General features: G+C 44.8%; 1 protein-coding gene and 1 non-coding gene across 3 annotated transcripts; both read left to right on the forward strand.

The window, feature by feature from the left end:
- The first annotated feature begins 246 nt into the window (after positions 1-246).
- LOC109864488 (zinc finger protein AEBP2) lies at positions 247-18,111 on the forward strand. 2 transcript variants are annotated; one of them, XM_020452324.2, is made up of 8 exons: positions 247-1,094; positions 3,756-3,972; positions 4,488-4,595; positions 6,139-6,325; positions 6,802-6,944; positions 12,119-12,186; positions 14,092-14,205; positions 16,302-18,107. In XM_020452324.2, exons 1-8 carry the CDS (start codon positions 586-588, stop codon positions 16,312-16,314), a joined length of 1,359 nt encoding a protein of 452 aa, XP_020307913.2. In that variant the 5' UTR covers positions 247-585; the 3' UTR covers positions 16,315-18,107. The 2 variants fall into 2 exon arrangements, with proteins under 2 accessions (XP_020307913.2, XP_020307914.2); XM_020452325.2 differs by having other exon boundaries at positions 475-1,094; positions 6,820-6,944; positions 16,302-18,111.
- Positions 18,112-18,166: 55 nt separating this feature from the next.
- LOC116355126 (small Cajal body-specific RNA 14) lies at positions 18,167-18,296 on the forward strand. The gene has a single exon (XR_004204370.1).
- Positions 18,297-19,264: the final 968 nt, after the last annotated feature.

The raw sequence follows: 19,264 nt of genomic DNA on the forward strand, positions 1-19,264 counted from the left end.
GATCAATTTTAGATCAATGCTATGCATTTTCAGCCATTCCTGAACCTGAGACCAGAAACAGGCTACCTGAGGGCAATACCAAAATAAATGGTCTATTGATTCTGTATCCGCACAACGGATCGAGCTTCGATGGTTTTATGCCCCAAATATTCAACATTTTGTTGGTGGCAAGAATTCTACATAATAATTTGAGCTGAAAAGTCCTGAATCTAGGCTTTATACAAAAACATAATTACACATATGCTAGGCCCGCTAAGAGTGGAACACCGGTATGGTGGTAAGAATTGTCTAGATTTATGACTGAAATGTATTAATGGGTGATTGGCCCTAACATTTCACTTTAAATTATGTCAATGTTGTGTTTTCTGGAACAATGTTTTTGTAGATATAAAACAAATATAACAATAGTTCTCTGGAACACGTGGAACGGTCCACAATGCGGGGGACTACGTCATGGTTATGCCTCCTCCCCTCGCGTCCCGGTTGAACGCTCATGGTGAAGCAGCGCATGCGATTGGGAGAAAGAACCAACTTTTGGGGGGGTAGTAGCCTACAACACAAAATAGCTTACTAAGAGCTGTAAACATGGCTGCAGTTACAACCAACGGTACCGAACAAGACTCCACACCGGCAAACGAGCAAAATGGAACATTGGCCAAGGGAGAGAACAGGAATAATAAGCAGGGCCCTGCAGACTCGAAACAGGAACCGGGTGACAACGAGGACGAAACAGAAATGGACGTGAGCAACGGAGACAGCAAAGAGGAGAAGCCTTCAGTCGCACCAGAAGTCGCCAAAGAATCGGTTTTACCCACGGAAAATGGCAACAAAGAAGACGAACCGGCCTGTGAACTGTCTGAACCGGTTAAAAGTCCCGTGGAGGGAATCCCTGCGAGTAGTACCGAAACCGGGGAGAGCACCGTGGAGCTGAATCAAGAACAAAGAGAGGAGAGCGTGTCCTCGCCTCCTAGCTCCGACAAGACCAAAAGCGAGGAATCCACGGAGAAAACCGACCACGGTATCAAAAGACGGGCCAGTGTCGAGATATCCTCCTCGGATGGAGAACCTCTCAGTCGAATGGATTCGGAAGACAGGTCTGTGCATTACTAATACCCAGTCAAATGTTGAATACAAAGCAGCGCAACAATGTTACCAGCCCACACTAACAATGATTCAATGTCGATAAGGTGTTGACGTTTGTGATCAAACTACATTGTCACGAGTAGCATTCACTATCCTTGCAATTTTACAGTGTTGTGTGATATCTCCGTACTTTGTCTTTTGCCAAACAACAGTTTAGCGTAACAATCGGGTTTGTTTTGCTACAATGCATCACCACCCAATGCGCAACGATGCGTTATGGACAGTTGACAACATTTGGGTACATGCATAGTTTTAACCGATAGTTGAATAGGCCTAGGTTTGCCTTTAGGTTTCAACGGAATGATTCCACGCTGCACGTACACCCGCATCTGGACATAATGTCCATGTATGGCCTGCATTGCCACTTGGCCACCACGATGCTCATTGTGTAATAACGTAGCTACTATAACACCACGTTTTAAAAAGAGAGACACCAGCAATATGAACATTTCAGACTTGATTTTATCTTATGAACCAATTCAGTGAGTAAGATCGTCCAAGTTGGCATGTATCCTTGAAAACCGTTTGGTGAAAGTCCCATGAGTAATTTCACAAGTGGAGCACTGAGACAAAGAAAATTATAATCACACACTAACATATCTACACACACACACACACACTTACAGACGTGTCAGTGTGGTCAACACAACTCCTCATCGCCTTCTAGTTGGTTTGGCCTTGTGGCTGGGTCACTGTAGTTACAGGATGTCTATGTTGAGATGAGTCCTATACACACACACACACAGATTCTCGCCCACATGCACATGAGGGAATCACACACACACACACAAGTCTTTCTGAGATATTTAGATGTGTACCCAGAATTCCCCATGCCATTATGTGAAATGGCCAAGATGGAACTTCCACTGGATCATTAACTAGTGCAGAACGAGAGAGTGAATCAGATCTAAGGTGTTAGAAATGAGTAATGATGTATGCAACTCGCTGCTCAACTCTCTTACAGTAGCAACTTAGGATAATTTACTCTGGGTTTACTCGGCCCTGCCGAAGCAGTGAGTTTCGCCGATCTGATTCACCTAACACTGTGCAGAATTCCGGTTATGCCTGTGTGACTCTTTATGTGCATGTAACAACAGAAGTCAACACACAGACACACATGCAAAAGCCTGTATGCAAAAGTCCAGTGTAGATATAGGGTCCTATCGACCATATACTAATACATATAGATTTTCCCCTGTACACAATGTCTGAATATCACTAGACTAGCCAACAGAAAATAACAATATACCCATACTTTTCTTATTCAGACGGAAGCAGAGAAATCAACCATTTCACACACCTCGATATCCACCCTTCTCCTATTGCTGCTAAAATAGTGGGATGATTCCCTTTCTGGATCCCAGTAGATTGTCTCAGTCTGTAGCCATAAGATGACCTGTAGCGGGTAGCTAACAAAAGAAACCCAGTTAAAGGCCTAAGACCCTGTGTTACTACATTTCAGCTCCTGTTGTATCTGAAGGAGAGGGGATCCCCCCCCCCTCTCCCGTCCTGGTGTGTTGCTTTGTCTAGCCGGGGTAGAAAGGCCTGTAGTAAGAAAAGAGCGAGTGAATGGAGGAGAGAGCTCTGCTGTTTGGGCAGCTGCATGGTCTCAATGTAACTTTTGTTCCCCTGCTGGCACTGAGGACCTCAGGAACAGAGCAGGGGAGCAGCTGGAGGCAGGCAGCCTTATGAGGTGTGTGTGTGTCACTTTCTCTTCATTCAGTCCAACATGGTAGCATTACTGAGTCACTAGTGCACTCTGAGAGGCTTTGTGTGTGAGGATGAAGGGATATACTTCTATGTCTATAGTGGCCTGAGATTAAAATCCGCCATGACACCCTCATATCCCTCCTTGTAGACCAGGCATACTAAACCTCATATGCCCCAGAGAAGTGGCACCGTCTGTTGAAGAGGAGTGTCGGCACATGCTATAAACGCACTAAATCACCAAGATATAGTGACTGAGGCTGTCCAAACCCATGACTAGAACCGACCGCAAGGCGCGACAGAGGGTAGGGCGTACGGCCCAGTACATCACTGGGGCCAAGGTTCCTGCCACCCAGGACCTCTATACCAGGCGGTGTCAGAGGAAGGCCCTAAAAATTTCCAAAGACTTCAGCCACCCTAGTCAGACTGTTCTCTCTGCTACGACACAACAAGAGGTACCAGACCAAGAAGTCTAGGTCCAAAATGCTGCTTAACAGCATCTAACCTCCCAAACCATAAGGCTGCTGAACAGCTAATTAAATGGCTGTATTGACCCCTCCCCCTTTTTTACGCTGCTGCTACTCACTGTTTATCTATGCATAGTCACTTTACCCCTGCTTACGTGCACATATTACCTCAACTGCCTCGACTAACCTGTACTCCTGCACTTTGACTCGGTACCGGTAGCCCCTGTATGCAGCCTCATTATTGTTATTTTGTTACTCTTGTTTTTTTACTCCAGTTTATTTAGTAAATATTTTCTTAACTCTATTTTCTTAACTGCATTGTTGGTTAAGGGCTTGTAACTAAGCATTTCAAGGTAAGATGTGACTAATAACATTTGATTTGTTATGTAGTACAACAGATCTCTGTGCTGACCCCATCTCCCTCCCTCTCTCTCTCAGTATCAGCAGTACTCTGATGGACATGGAGAGCACAGCTTCCAGCGGGCGCTCCACACCTGCCATGATGAACGGGCACGGCCCGGGCACCGCCACCCCGTCGGTGGGTAAGGGCGTGGCATACACCTGCTGCTGGGACCAGTGCCAGCTCCTCTTTACCACCAGCCCAGACCTGGCTGAGCACATCAGGGGCGTGCACGTGGACGGACAACGGGGAGGGGTATGTTTTTTTTCTTTTCTTCTATCCTTCACTTCCTATATCATCTTCTCTGTCCTGCCTGCCTGCTCACCATCTTCTATCCCCTTCCTCCTTCACCTTCGAGTTTTACGCCTCCAACTCGTATTCTCCTCTTCTCCACCACCACAACCCTGTCTTCAAAATATCAATCCCCCTCTTCTCCATCTTGAAGATAATCCAAACATCCTGTGTTAAACTAACTCCAGATGAGTAGTACTGCTGCACAAAGACCGCTTGATGTTTTATCTCTCTTGGAACTGTAGGTTCAGAGAGGGGGCGGGGGTCAGTTTATGGGGGCTTGAGTTTCTAGGTGCTTCAGTTAAAAATGGTCCGTCATTGAATTTATATATGAAATGTTCATCTGCCAACTACTACAATTCTCTAGGATAGTAGGACATTTAGTTTCTAACATTGCATCTTGGGTAACTCATAAGAGCTAGGTTGTGGGTGACCTGTGAAGAGACGTGTGTTTAACAGTGTTGCTGTCCTCTCGCCAGGTTTTTGTGTGCCTGTGGAAAGGCTGCAAGGTGTACAACACCCCGTCGACCAGTCAGAGCTGGCTCCAGAGACACATGGTCTCACACAGCGGAGACAAACCATTCAAGGTGAGAAAACGCCTTCCTTTCTTCCATTTTCCTGTTCGGTCGCTCGCTCGACATCCCTTCACTGTCACACACACACAACATCAAAGCACTGACTCTGCAAACCACATCCTCATGTCATATACAGAGCCTTCATCGTATTGATACCCCTTGGCTTATTCCACATTTAGTTGTGTTACAGCCTGAATTCAAAATGTATTCAATTGTTTTTCCCTCGGCCATCTACACAATACCTCATAATGACAAAGTGAAAACATGTTTTTATTTATTTTTGCTAATTTATTGAAAATGAAATACAGAAATATCTCATTTACAGAAGTATTCCCACCCCTGAGTTAATACATGTTAGAATCACCGTTGGCAGAGATTACAGCTGTGAGTCTTTCTGGGTATGTCTCTAAGAGCTTTGCACACCTGGATTGTACAATATTTGCACATTATTTTTATATTCTTCAAGCTCTGTCAAGTTGGTTGTTGCTCATTGCTAGACAGCCATTTTCAAGTCTCGTATTAGATTTTCAAGCCAATTTATGTCAAAACTGTAACCAGGCCACTCCGGAACATTTACGGAACATTATTCAATGTCGTCTTGGTAAGCAACTCCTGTGTCTATTTGACCTAGTGTTTTAGGTTACTGTCCTGCTGAAAGGTGAGATTGTCTCCAGTGTCTGCTGGAAAGCAGACTGAACCAGGTTTTTCTCTAGGATTTGACCTGTGCTTAGCTCTGTTCCGTTTATTTTTATCCTAAAGAAAAGTCTTAGTTAATGACAAGCATACCCATAACATGATGCAGGGATATGCGATGTCTGCTTTTAAATTATTATTTTTTACCCACCAATAAGTGCCCTTCTTTGCGATGCATTGGTAAACCTCCCTGGTCTTTGTGGTTTAATCTGTTTGAAATTCACTGCTCAACTGAGGGACCTTACATATAATTGTATGGGTGGGGTACAGAGATGAGGTAGTCATTCAAAAATCATGTTAAACACTTAAGTCCATGCAACTTATGATGTGACTTAAGCACATTTTTACTCCTGAACTTATTTAGGTTTGCCACAACAAAGGGGTTGAATACTTATTGACGCAACACATTTCTGCTTTCAGTTTTAATTCATTAGTGAACATTTGTCAAAACATAATTCCACTTGGACATTTGAAAATCGGGTTGTAGCACAACAAATTGTGGCTAAAGTCGAGGGGTGTGAATACTTTCATACCTTCTGTATATACATGTCAGGTGCTATAGATTATTCTAGTCTTAGAATGATTCTAATGATCTCCAACACAATACACTTGTCACACACTACCCTGTGTGAAGCTAATGCATGATATTATATTGAATGGTGCCATTGAACTGTGCCTTCTATACCCAGACCTACAGTTTCCCCTGTATTAAACCCTTTGAGCTATTATTGAAATAGAAATCAGCTAGATTTCAATAGAACGACCAATACTGTTATTCTCTATGTAAGTGCTGTTGTATAAGCGATCTACTATTAAATCTACTAGTCCGTGTTCTCACTGGTGTTGTCTCCATCTTTGTCAGTGTGTGGTGGGGGGCTGCAATGCCACGTTTGCCTCCCAGGGGGGGCTAGCGCGCCACGTACCCACCCACTTCAGCTCCCAGAACTCCAACAAGCTGGCCAATCAGGGCAAGATGAAGGAGGATTCACCTTCGAAGGCGGGGCTTAACAAGAGGCGGAAACTCAAGAACAAACGCAGGCGGTCTTTACGTACGTATCCGAGAAACACACACACGCACATATAAACACACGCAATACACACACAGCATATGTTTTATTATCCTTGTGGGGACCTGAAATTGATTTCCATTAAAAATCCTATTTTCCCTAATTGTTGCCCTAATTTTAACTGTAAACCTAAGCCTAAAATAGCCTTTGTCCTCTGGGACTTTTGGGCATTTCTGGTACCCATAAGGATGGCAATACAAGCACCCACAAATGCAAGTATGTGTATACACACACAGATATGCACGGGCACACACTCAATCATACAATCAATCAATAAACCAATCATGTACTCACTGATCAGGTTGCCTGGCATTCAAACCAAGCGTCTTAACCAATCGGGTGGTGGGAAACGTTTTGATGATGAATATCTACGAGGGTCAGATCCATCTGATTGGCTAATCCCCTCTGACCTCCCGACCTATGAACCTCAGTTTAACGCTCCCCCTCTCTCACCCCAGTGTGTTCTGTCCCTCCAGCACGACCTCACGACTTCTTTGATGCCCAGACCATGGATGCTATCAGACACCGTGCCATCTGCCTCAACCTGGCTACACATATAGAGAGCCTAGGCAACGGACACAGTGTGGTGTTTCACAGCACGGTTAGTAGTAGCACACACTCACCATCACCGTCGTCTACCACAGCATGGTCAGGGATCCAGCTGCAGCAGACCATGCGGGGTCCTGCACACACACACTGTACTTCACTGTTCAGACAGCAGAGGGCACAGCAGACCTACAGAATAACGGTCTCAGCTGTACAGAGGAGTTTATTCGTATTTTTTAAAATTTAAACTTTTATTTAAGCTGGGAGTCATGCTGAGACCACGTTCTCTTTATGCAGATGAGGCCTGCATGAACACATCAATACACAACCATTGCACTATTATACATGTCTTTCTATACACGCATCAATTACACAATATGTGAAAAGTAAACACAACCGTATGAAACAAACACATTCTTCAGTAAAAAGCCCTCTAACATCTGCCTGAATTGCTCTAGAGGCACCAACTCTAACTTTAAGGACTTTTGGAGAAAACATCAAATCAGATTTACCTAATTCGGTGGAGATTTGAAGGGCTCTCCAGGGTTAGCCATCCCTGAGTCCGGGTCTGGTAACTTCTATGTCTGAAGTTTAACAATGAGGTAAGGTATGATGGCAGTTTATAGACAAAAAAAGAGCACAATGCCTCGATCTACGAGACTTCGTGGAGGGCCAGCCTACTTTCTGATACAAAATGCAATGATGTGTACGGAACCTATCGCCCGTAATAATGCACTGTGATAAACTGTGCCCAACGGCTTCAGTACAGTGGTAGCTGCATTCATATAGACAAATCCCCATAGTCAATAACCCGGAATGAATGTTGACTGGATGATTTTGTTTTCTGCTATTTAACAAAATACACCATTTGTCCCTATATTGGAAGCCTATTTGACCGATTAATTTCGTAACTTATTCATCAACATGCTTTTCGTTCATCCAGATGCCCAGATATTTATAAGAGGGGACACGATCAACGAGGGCACAATCCAAAGTACTAGGGGTGTAACTGTTCATCAAACCCACGGTTTGATATGTTTTTGGGGGTCACGGTTCAGTTTCGGTGAAGTTCCCTTCACAATATTCCTGGCATTCTGTTGTGACGGGATTGTCATGTTGGTCCTCTCATGTTTCCACTCTGATGCTGCATTTGTCACCTTCTGGGAGGTGGGAATTTAGAGTTGTGAAGTCATAAATACCAGTTGGATGCGTTCATGTGATTTGAACACGTTGAGAAACGCCAGTAGCTAATTGCCAACAAGCTGCGTCAACCATAAACTAAAACTACAGCCAACATGCTTGTAAACGTGTTTTTTTTTTACCCACAATAGATTTTTTTTTTAGGAATGTTTTGCTGCATTTAACTGCCAAATGCTGCTCGAGCCCATTTCCTTAGTAGGCGACACCGGAGGTAATCATGTGGGAGAAGTGTGTGCTTCAGATCATTGACAAGTTTCCCACAAGTAAGTACCAGTTGGAGGGCCATTCAAGTGGGTTTTCCCCAGTCGTATGTGGTAAATTCCCACTTGGTTACGAACACACCATGACACTGTCTCCTTCAGTGCCAGATGCGCAGTTGGGATGCTCATAAAGGGGCACGTCTGTAGCACGGCACATCTCCTATTCCAGGGTAATGTGATGTCTGTCACTGTTACGTAAGCGCAACACATAGGGGTGCGTTGGCCAATTCATTCAAAACCGCATCTTTGGCTTGCTCATATAGAGCGGGTACAACCTATTTGCTTAAGTTGGTGCAAGAGGAAGTTCGTAAGGCGCTGAAACCCCCCTATTCTCAATCACCGTGCTTGGGTATGTTTGTGGTTATAAAGCAATTAATAAAACAGCCTACCTATCGCTCTTGTAATGTATTTGGCCCGGTCAGAGTCAGCTTCCAAGGAATGCTTGAATGCCGAAGGTGAGACGATGTTGTGTTTCTTTGCGTTTCCGTCTTGCTCCGGTGTACTCAGGTGATGTCAGAGTAAATGTGTCAACACATTTGAGGTGTTGGCAGCTGCATAGGATATTCTTGTTGAGCGTGGCCACATACTGTTAACGTTTTATCCACAACTCTCTGCCCATATCAGTTGTAATCAGCTGGGGAAGCCTGAATGTCCTCAAACTGGAGATTTAAACGATTGTTGATGATCTTCCCAATTCGGGTTTATCAACCTCCCCATCGTACAGAACTCGTCCTTGGCTGCGCCTCACAAAATGTGAAATGCGCCAGTTAAGGTCATTTTGATTCCGATGTCCGCGTAGGCGCTAGTTTTAACGGAATGTTTGTTTTAGTTCAGATTTACGGCCTACTACTACGCAGCGTATGCATTGCCTAAAAGACGTATTATTTTTATTTTGTAATATTTGTTTTTTATGTATTCATTCGGGTTCAGTGCGACCGAATCGAGGTACCTGACCAGAACGTTTCGGTACGAATACGTGTACCATTACACCCCTAAGGAGTACTTATGCATAAATCATCAGATTCTTATGTGATTTGGAAAATAACATGTTCTGGGTTTTACCTGCACTCAGCAAAGGCCTTCTTGGAGGGCAATAGCGAAAGATTGAGACTGACAGGGTCTGGTCAGATGCGGGGTCAATAGCATACACCACAGTGTCACCTGCATACAGGTGGATGTTTTCTTTTTCTTTCTTTTTAGCGGAACACGAATTGATCCCTGTAGGACACCCTTTATGTCAAGAGAACCCGATTTAGCACCATCAGTAAATACACACTGTGTTCTGTCCTTTTGTTAAAGCAGCCAATCTGTAACTTTTTGGGTGACCCAACCAAATTCACATAGAAATGTGAGTTATAGAGCTGTCATTCTCATTGAAAGCAAGTATATGTGAGAAGAAGAGGTGTATATGTGCTTTATTTCTATGCTTTCCGCTCTTAAGTTTCAATTTTGCGTCTTTCTTTAGGTTTTGTACAATTGCTTCAAACAACTGAAAATACAATGTTTTTGGTTTATGGAAAAAATATATATATTTCAGTGGTTTAGATGGTACAATGATTCTCTACACTGTACTCCCATGCCCCTTTTAATTATTCTGCTAATAAAGCAACTGAAATTTGGCGAACAGCCTGGTCCAGGCCAATTGATGAAACCTCTGAACAAGTAATGGGTGAAACTCTGTCGAAGGCTTTAGACAGGGCAACAAAAAGGGCAGTGCAGTGTTACTTGTTATCCAAACAATTTAAGAACATAATTTAAAACCAAAGAAGTAGCAGAGATGGTTCTATCACCTGGTCTGAAACCTGACTGGTTTCCATTTAAGTGATAATGCCAGAGAAGCCGGTGTTTGGAGGATATATTGGCACGGGTGTTAGGACCGAGACCTAGTCGAGGGCCTGCAAATCGTGCAAATGTATCCTCCAAACACCGGCTTCTCTGGCATTATAACTTTTATACAACGGGTTACCAACATATTAAAATGATTGACATATTTTCATGAGCGTTATTTTGATTCATTTATTCATACTATTTCATCATTCGTAGTTAAAAAGGATCTGAGTATTTACCAAAAGGGTTCTATCATTTTTGCTCGGCAAGAGTTTGGACATAGGGCTCTAATTACTTAGGTGACCCGACACCACCTTTTGAAGGGGGAGTTTGTGGGCCACTTTCCAGACCCTGAGGATGGCACCAAAAATACTTCTGGTAAACATGTATTAAGGATTCTGCAATCAGAGGAGCTTAAAGCTGCAGCAAGAATGGATCTTTTGGATGAAGCAATCTTGCTCAATGCGTCTAGCACATCACAAGTAGAAAGTTGTTGAAATGAAAACAAAGATTCACAAAAAGTTGACAACTTCCATTGAGCCAGCTAGAGGCTGGGAGAGTGGCAGGCAGTCGACTGGCTGACCAGGGCCAATTAAAACTTCATTTATTTCAAGTGAAAAGCCTGCTGAGATGAAATGCTGATTTAAAAACGAAATAAAACACATTTTTAAAGCATCACAATCACACAACTTGTTTTCCAAAATTGACGGTTTAAACTCACATGAGTTCATGTGTGCAGTGTTGAGGCCTGCTGAAAATGAAGGGCCCAGCCAGGGAATAACACGGACTCCTGTGCCCCTTTTTTTAATTAAACTGCTAATAAAGGGAACTGCCAGCAACCCTCCCACAAAACACACTGCTCTGACGTACATGCCAGAGTCCAGACCCAGCCAGGCCTGTTGTTGGAGCCGCTTAGAAAACAGACCTCTTCACCTCCTTCCAGCCTCTGTCCTCCCTCACTCCCACCATCTCTCCCCTACACATGCAGTTGGAGAACTTCTACCAGTGTTTTCACAGAGAAATCAAGAGAGACAGACAGCGTAGGAACCCAGCAGTTGCCTGACGACTCCGACTGAATTATTCCGCTGCTCTGTTCACTTCGTACTTAAGTCTGAGACTGCTATCATTGTGGGGATGGCAAAATGATGGGTGTTGTACAAAACAAAGTCATCAACGATTGGGTCTTTACATCTTTATCAGCTTTATCCACGTGTGTTCTGGCTCTGGCCCCACCCATCAGTTTCTGGGACCAATCAGAATGGTTAGAATGTGTTTGTGTTCTAGACATCGTCGGGGAGGTACTCGGATTCAGACTCATTGCGGAGAAGAAATGAACGTCCGTGGGCGCGGCAGCATTTGGCTGAAGCAAGTACTTTGGGTAGCCAGGCAAACCCAGCAGGCCTTCTCTAAGCCAAAGCAAAAAGCTAATAAAACCATGGGAGAGAGTCTAGTGTAATGTCTTTTCACGCTGTGACTTACGTTGTGTGTGTGTGTGTGTGTGCGTGTATGCACACGTCCATCTGTGTGTTTGTAAAGATAAAGAGCATTCCTAGTCTTCACCTTGGTCCAGGGTCACACTCACTCACTCACTGTGGAATGCACTAACGTCAGTCAGGGAGCTGTATTGTTCCTACCACACACAGGGTGTGTGTATATGTTTAGTGGCTGGACTGGCGTCTTCAGGCCAGTGAAGTAACAGTGTTAGTCTGCGGAGTGGGAGGGAGGACAGATTGAGTCTGGCTTAATTAGACTGGAGCCAGGTGTCTGATTCCTTTTACTGACTTGCCATCAGCATCAGGCCTTTGGTTAGGGATGGTGTGTGTGTGTGGGTGGGTGTGTCTCTCCAAATATCTCTCCAGTATGACCTCAACAACAATGTGTTGTTTTTCCAATGTCTCTGTTATTGGGTGGTGTCTTACCTCTCTTCTTCTTCTATCTCTAGGTAATAGCGAGGAGGAAGGAAGATTCTGGGAAGGTTAAAGTCCTCCTCCACTGGACTCCCGAGGACATGTGAGTTGCCCTCTTTTTCTCCACCGTCCCCTCTACCTCTCCTCCCAACATCCTGCTCTTCATCTCTCTCCTGTTGGCAGACACAAGGCCAAAGTCCTCTTCTCTCCCCTTGCTCCCTTTTCTCTCCTGTACTACTGGCAAGCAGAGGGCTATCCTCCCCCTCCTCTCTTCCTATCCTTCTCCTCCCCTGCTCTGTAAATGTCAGCAGGCGTTTAGTGGTGGTTAGTCAATTTGTCCTGTGGCTGTGGGCAGGAGGCTGGCAATCACCTGTGACCCTACCACCGAACCACACACACACACACACAGGAGGATACCTAGGTTAGCGTCTCCATCCAGAAGGGTCAGTGATCTGGATGAGTTCACTCGTGTCGTGGGAGCTACCCTGTGATCTCTGTCCATCCTTTCATCCCTCCCTAACTCTTTCTCTTTTCCTTGGGTGTATTCCCATAGGTTAATTTTGATCAGTGGCCCAGTTTAGGAGAGAATGAATGACCAAGAGCTCCCTTGACAATCATAACAGCTATCATAACCAGCTGTGTGCATTTCAGACTGGAATATTGTAAGTTAGCTATGTAGTTGGCGTACTATATTATTAGGGAAATGATTGAAGGGGAGGAGACGAGGAGAGAAAGCCTCTTCAGACTATTGAGCTGCAGCCCTGTGTAGCCCTACTCCTCCTCAGGCCATTAGTCTCTCAGCCAGAGGAGAGAAGGAGAGGAAGTCACTTCAGACTGAGACAAAGCCCTGTGCAGCCCTCCTCTCTAGCCATTAGTTTCTCAGCTGGAGGAACAGGCTGTCAGCTCAGCTCTGCTCTGTCTAAAACCCCTCTCGCAGAGAGCTCATCTCCGATAGAAGCAACTTTCTGGGTCAGGAAACGGGCTATAAGCCAAAACGACGCTCGCTTTCATGGTACATGTCCAAAATAAACCTCTCTCTTTTGGAATTTTTGTTGTTTTGGGGTTTGGATGAAGAAGGGTAGGAGGAGGAGGAGCAAGAGGCGTATTGCGGCACTCGTTTCAGAAGCTGTGAGAGTGTTTTGTTTAAGAGTTGGATATGTCTCTCTAAGGACCATGTTGCTGTAAAGGCAACCGTCACCCACACTACCATGGAGAATGTCTACCAGATGTTATTGTAGTCACTTCTAGCACTCAGCTACGGCGCTGCAGCAGCATCCTATGTGTACAGTGAGCATTGTATTTGCTGTGATTTAAACCGTCACGGGCGACAGCTGAGGCCTTCCTCTCTGTCTCCTAGCATGTTATTGGGTGCTTTTCTGCAGTTTTTGTTTTGTCTCTGTCCACTTGGGTTCATCCCTCTGCAAGGGTATGGTCCCCTCTCGCCTCTCCATTTCTTTAATACCTCTCTCTTCTCCTTTCATCCACTATCCACTTTCTTCCTTTCCTCCCCCTAGGGCTTTCATCTGCCCCTCTCTGAATCTATGATCTATAGCCAAGCAGTCTGCTAACGATGAACCAGGCACCGCTTATTCACATCTCCCCCACATCCTCTCTCTCTCTCTCTCTCTCTCTGTTTGTTCATTGGGATGCTTTCCTGGTGACGCACACCGTGACGACTGTAGCAGGAGTAGAGAGGAGCCCAGTACTGGCATTGATCCTCTCCCAATGTTTCCCACAGATAACACCTAAATACACTCTTTAGTTAGACAAGCACTTTAGGAAGCATGCATTTGTACCACTGCAATCTCCTCTTAACCCATTTCTGTTAGATGCCAGTCAGACACCAGCTCAGAGAGGCCACGGTGCCAACTACAAGATTTGTACTGTCTGTCACCTCTTCCCCCTCTCTCTCTCCCTCACTCTCTTCTCTCCTTCTTCCCTTGTGCTCTCACATTCTCTCTCTCCTCCTTCCCTCTCGCTTGCTCTCAATCTCTATCCCCCTCTCCAGACTACCTGATGTGTGGGTGAATGAGAGTGACCGGCCACAGCAGAAGACCAAGGTGGTCCACCTCTCCCAGCTGCCCCAGGAGACACACGTACTGCTGGACCCCAACATATACAGGTGTGTGTGCATGCACTGGAGGGGGGGGGGGGGGGTTGCCAAATCTTGAGGGATAGACCATTAGGGCTAATCATTTACTCTCCAAATAGTGTGTGTGTGTGCCTGTGGACGTGCACATATCTCATACAATGGTTGACTCACAACAACAACAATGTGAGCATACCTACCACAGCCAGTGTGTTTTCCTAGACTCCGTACTGGCCCAGTGATCCCCGAGGGCCTGTGCTACTCTGTGTTTACCCAGCTAATTAATGATGGTTACAGGCTTCTTGTAATGGATGGCCATGCAGCACAGAGCTAAATATTAACACCCAATGCCCATGGAGAGAGGTGATCCTGAACCTCACGTCGGCCTTGCACGTGAATGCCGGCTGCTTTGAGTTTGTTGTACCTAGTCTTTCCTCTCTTTTATTCTTACAAGCAGTGATGTAAATGCTTTATAGGCAAAGTGAAGAAGGTATGGTTCCCTGAAGAGCCCCCCCCCCCCCCCCACTTCAGTGACGTAAATGCTTTATAGGCAAAGTGAAGAAGGTATGGTTCCCTGAAGAGCCCCCCCTCCCCCCTTCGGTGACGTAAATGCTTAATAGGCAAAGTGAAGAAGGTATGGTTCCCTGAAGAGCCCCCCCCCTCCCCCCTTCAGTGACGTAAATGCTTTATAGGCAAAGTGAAGAAGGTATGGTTCCCTGAAGAGGCCCCCCCCCCTTCAGTGACGTAAATGCTTAATAGGCAAAGTGAAGAAGGTATGGTTCCCCGAAGAGCCCCCCCCCCCCCTTCAGTGATGTAAATGCTTTATAGGCAAAGTGAAGAAGGTATGGTTCCCTGAAGAGCCCCCCCCCCCTTCAGTGATGTAAATGCTTTATAGGCAAAGTGAAGAAGGTATGGTTCCCTGAAGAGCCCCCCCCCTTCAGTGATGTAAATGCTTTATAGGCAAAGTGAAGAAGGTATGGTTCCCTGAAGAGCCCCCCCCCCCCCCCCCCCCCACTTCAGTGTTGTAAAGTACTTAAGTAAAAAATACTTTTAAATGACTAAAGTTGTTTCTTGGGCTATCTGTACTTTACTATTTATATTTTTGTCTACTTTTACTTCACTACATTCCTAAAGAAGATAATGTACTTTTTACTCAATACATGACACCCAAAAGTACTTTTAAAACTTTTTATGCATAACAGGAAAGGAAAAAGGTCTAATTCACACACTTAACGAGAACATCCAGGTCATCCCTACTACCTCTGCTCTGGCAGACTCACAAAACACAAATGCTTCATTTGAGAGCGTGCCCCTGACCATCCGTAAACTCAAAACAACTAGAAAATCGTGCCGTCTGGTTGGTCTAATATGAGGAATTACAAATGATTTATACCTTTACTTTTGATGCTTAAGTTAATTTTTAAACCAAATACCTTTACTCGAGTTGTATTTTCCTGGGTGACCCCTAATCTAACCCCTGAAGCACTCACTGGCTCCTTGGCCTGTTGTTTTCAAACACACATTCCTCCACTCTCCTCCTCCTCTCTGTCTCGTATGGGATGGTGAGAGAAAGAATCCTGACATGCTTGACATTCAGTAGGGTCAGGTTATGGTGTGTTGTCATTATGATTTGTGTGCCAGGAGTAATCTGAGAAGCACAACTTTCAAGATTCAGGAATGATGTGACTGCTATTTATTTCCCCACCAGGTGGCGCCAGTCACTGTTGTCAGCCAGAAGAAAATACTAAGCCGTAGACAAAGCATTCCACCCCTTTCTTGACCCACCTCCCTCCCTCAATGCCCCACCTCCCTTGCATCTTGGGTGTCATCCCCTGCTGTTGACCCTTCTGGCCACTATAATGCAACCCTCCCCATCACTCCCCTGATAAATATTTTTCTTAACAAAAGTGGTTCCCTGGGCCTTGATTCCTCCTGTATGAAAATGTAGTGGTCGGTATCCTCTCATGGTTCTGTAAAAACCACGGTAGAATGTATAACATTCTGAACATGTTCTGAATGCTTACAGTACATGAATGACTGTGGGGGGAGGTGGACCGTGTTAAGAGTGATGTCATGCGTACACAAGATGCATAAGTGGAAACGAATGTAAAGTGCCGCTGTCGTTACAGGATGTTCTTCTAGAGACTAAGGAGGACCAATCAAAAGGGACTCGAGAAGGAGCCTGACGATGTCACCTGGCACAGGAAATCCCCATGTCATATCCTGTCTGGACAGGAGTGGAGAAGACCAGAGATTTCAATACCTCTTTTATTCCCCCCTTTTTTCTTTAACTTTCTGCTCTTTTCACTTTCTTTTCAAAGTCAAATTCCTCCAAATGATGAAGTTAATTTAGTATTTGTTTTCAATGGTTTCTGAAAATACACTCTATATACACAGTAGTATGCAGACACCTCTTCAAATAAGTGAATTTGGCTATTTCAGCCACACCCGTTGCTGCCAGGTGTGTTAAATTGAGCACACAGCCATGCGATCTCCATAGACAAACATTGGCAGTAGAATGAAGTGGGTCTCCATGGCCGAGCAGCCACACACAAGCCTAAGATCACCATGCACAATGCCAAGCGTCAGCTGGAATGGTGTAAAGCTTGCCGCCGTTGGACTCTGGAGCAGTGGAAACGTGTTCTCTGGAGTGATGAATCACACTTCACCATCTGGCAGTCCAACGGACGAATATGGGTTTGGCGGATGCCAGGAGAGAACGCTACCTGCCCGAATAAGGTGCGGCAACTGTAAAGTTTGGTGGATGAGGAATAATGGTTCGGGCTAGGCCCCTTAGTTCCTGTGAAGGGAAATCTTAACGCTACAGCATATGCCATTCCAGACGATACTGTGCTTCCAACTTTGTGGCAGGCCCTTTCCTGTTTCAGCATGACAATGCCCCCCTGCACAAAGCAAGGTCCATACAGAAATGGTTTGTCAAGATCGGTGTGGAAGAACTTGACTGGCCTGCACAGAGCCCTGACCTCCACTCCATTGAACCTTTGGGATTAATTGGAACGCAGACTGTGAGCCAGGCCTAATCGCCCCACATCAGTGCCGACCTCACTAATGCTCTTGTGGCTGAATGGAAACAAGTCCCTGCAGCAATGTTCCAACGTCGAGTGAAAGGCCTTCCCAGAAGAGTGGAGGCTGTTATAGCAGAAAGGGGGGGGGACGAACTCCATATTAATGCCCATGATTTTGGAATGAGATGTTCTACGAGCTGGTGTCCGCATACTTTTGGTCATGTAGTGTAGGCCAAATGTATTATATACTAGGTGCTGAACATTTGAGCCATTTTTGGGGGTGTTTTAGTTAATACAACTAGACTACGAGCTTAACAGCACAGTTACTTGATGTTGTAGAGACCTAGTTGCATTTTGTAGAGAAACGTGTCTTTGTAAATACTCCTGGAGATTGGTAATATATTTTTATACCTGGAAATTGTACTGTAGAGGATTTATTATTTCTGCTCCATTTAAACAAATACATTTAAACATTTAAAAAAAGGTTTTAAACTGTAATAATTGTACATAATGCAATAGGAAAATAGGCTGTTAAGTGCATCCTGTTTCTGTCTGACACTAGCTAGGTGAATTGTACTGTCGCAGCTTTAAGATGATGATGATGATGATGAGGAAGTTGTAAGGCCTGTGTGTGTGTTTCTGTACGTTACCTTTGTGCTGCTGGCAATAGGCAAGTAATAACAGTATTATTAACCCCTCTCCCTCTCCAGTCCTCTGTCAGTCTGGCTAACTGACGTCTGCATGTTCGTGTCCGCAGGGAATGGAGATGATCATGTTGAACTGTACAGTAGGACTGTTCTTCACGGTCTGTCTGAATAGCTACCGAAGTGTGTGTGTGTGTGTGTGTAGAGGTCCATTATAACATGGCATCACAGTTTGTTTTGTTTTTAAATAAAATGTTTAATTAAACTGGTCATCTCTTATAATTGCCTCTGACATTCGGCATGGGTGGGATGTCTGTAGAGAGTGTGGTTGTTCTGTTAAAATTGCAGTACTGAGCAGTGTACTGTTGACCATGACGCCACAGACAGTGATACTGGTGCTCACCGACAGGACCTAGCAAGTTATTAGGCTCCCTGTGCGATGGTTCCATACACATTCTATGGCTTGGTTGGTAGAGCATGATTCGCTGTCTCTCTGGCCTAGTTTGTGAGTGCTGTTGTGGGGTTGTTCTTTAGCTTGTTCCGTCTGTTGATCCAGAGCAGGGCTGTTGTGGTGTTTTGGGAGGCTGTGTAACAGGCTTGTTTGGGAGGAATGCAGGGGCAGCAGGCAGCGGTAGGGGCATCTGGGACTGATTTGCTGAGCAGATTTGTGAGCATGCTGCCTGACGGACCTACGACCCACCCAATAAGTCATCCTTCAGCATCGTGTGTGTGTGTGTGTGTATACAGTGCTGTCAAAAACAGGTTTTATTGAATGCAGTTCATTTAGACAGGGATGTTTGTCCATAATGAACTGACTGCATTGAAAGTCAGATTAGAGCATGTTATTTACATCTAGGACAAGTGCAACTGATAATTAAAGTGATCAATGACTGCTGACATCACCTCTGGGATATTGAGGTATGGAACAACAACATTGATCAAAAACAATATTAGCAATATCAGTCCACTCTGAATCCACTCTGTGCCCTACAATAACATCGTGAAGCCTGTAGGTTAGCGCTGATCTATCAATAATTTCTCGCCAACTGTCGAGATCTGACGTTAGGTTTGTTAGTGTTACATGATCAATGTCGTCTGGTGGTGACTGAAATCCATATAACTAGAAAACACATTTGCAAACAGCTTCCGCTTCCGCCGAAGTGCCAGATTCCTACTGAGAATGGGTTGGATTAATCACTTCTTTATGATCCAGTATATTACTTGCTAGTTATCCAACAACTTTGATTTGCCGGGTGCAAGTTGGGAAGGAAGAAAAAGTTGTTTTTTAAAAGATCCCTAGCCATTCCAGATCTTTGGCTATGACTAGTATTGTCGAGATCAAGAATTTAGGTCTTATATCAAGAACACAGGCAATAACTTAGAACCCTAAAATCACTTCTGGGATCTTTTTCCCGGGCCTCC

Source organism: Oncorhynchus kisutch, linkage group LG19 (assembly GCF_002021735.2).
Source record: "Oncorhynchus kisutch isolate 150728-3 linkage group LG19, Okis_V2, whole genome shotgun sequence".
Classification (NCBI taxonomy): domain Eukaryota; kingdom Metazoa; phylum Chordata; class Actinopteri; order Salmoniformes; family Salmonidae; genus Oncorhynchus; species Oncorhynchus kisutch.

Excerpts from the sequence above, each read along its gene's own strand:
- LOC109864488 (XM_020452324.2), top strand. The coding sequence starts at position 586 with ATGGCTGCAGTTACAACCAACGGTACCGAACAAGACTCCACACCGGCA. Across the intron at positions 6,945-12,118 it reads GTGTGGTGTTTCACAGCACG|GTAATAGCGAGGAGGAAGGA; the intron begins GTTAGTAGTAGC and ends TTCTATCTCTAG. Across the intron at positions 12,187-14,091 it reads CACTGGACTCCCGAGGACAT|ACTACCTGATGTGTGGGTGA; the intron begins GTGAGTTGCCCT and ends CCCCCTCTCCAG.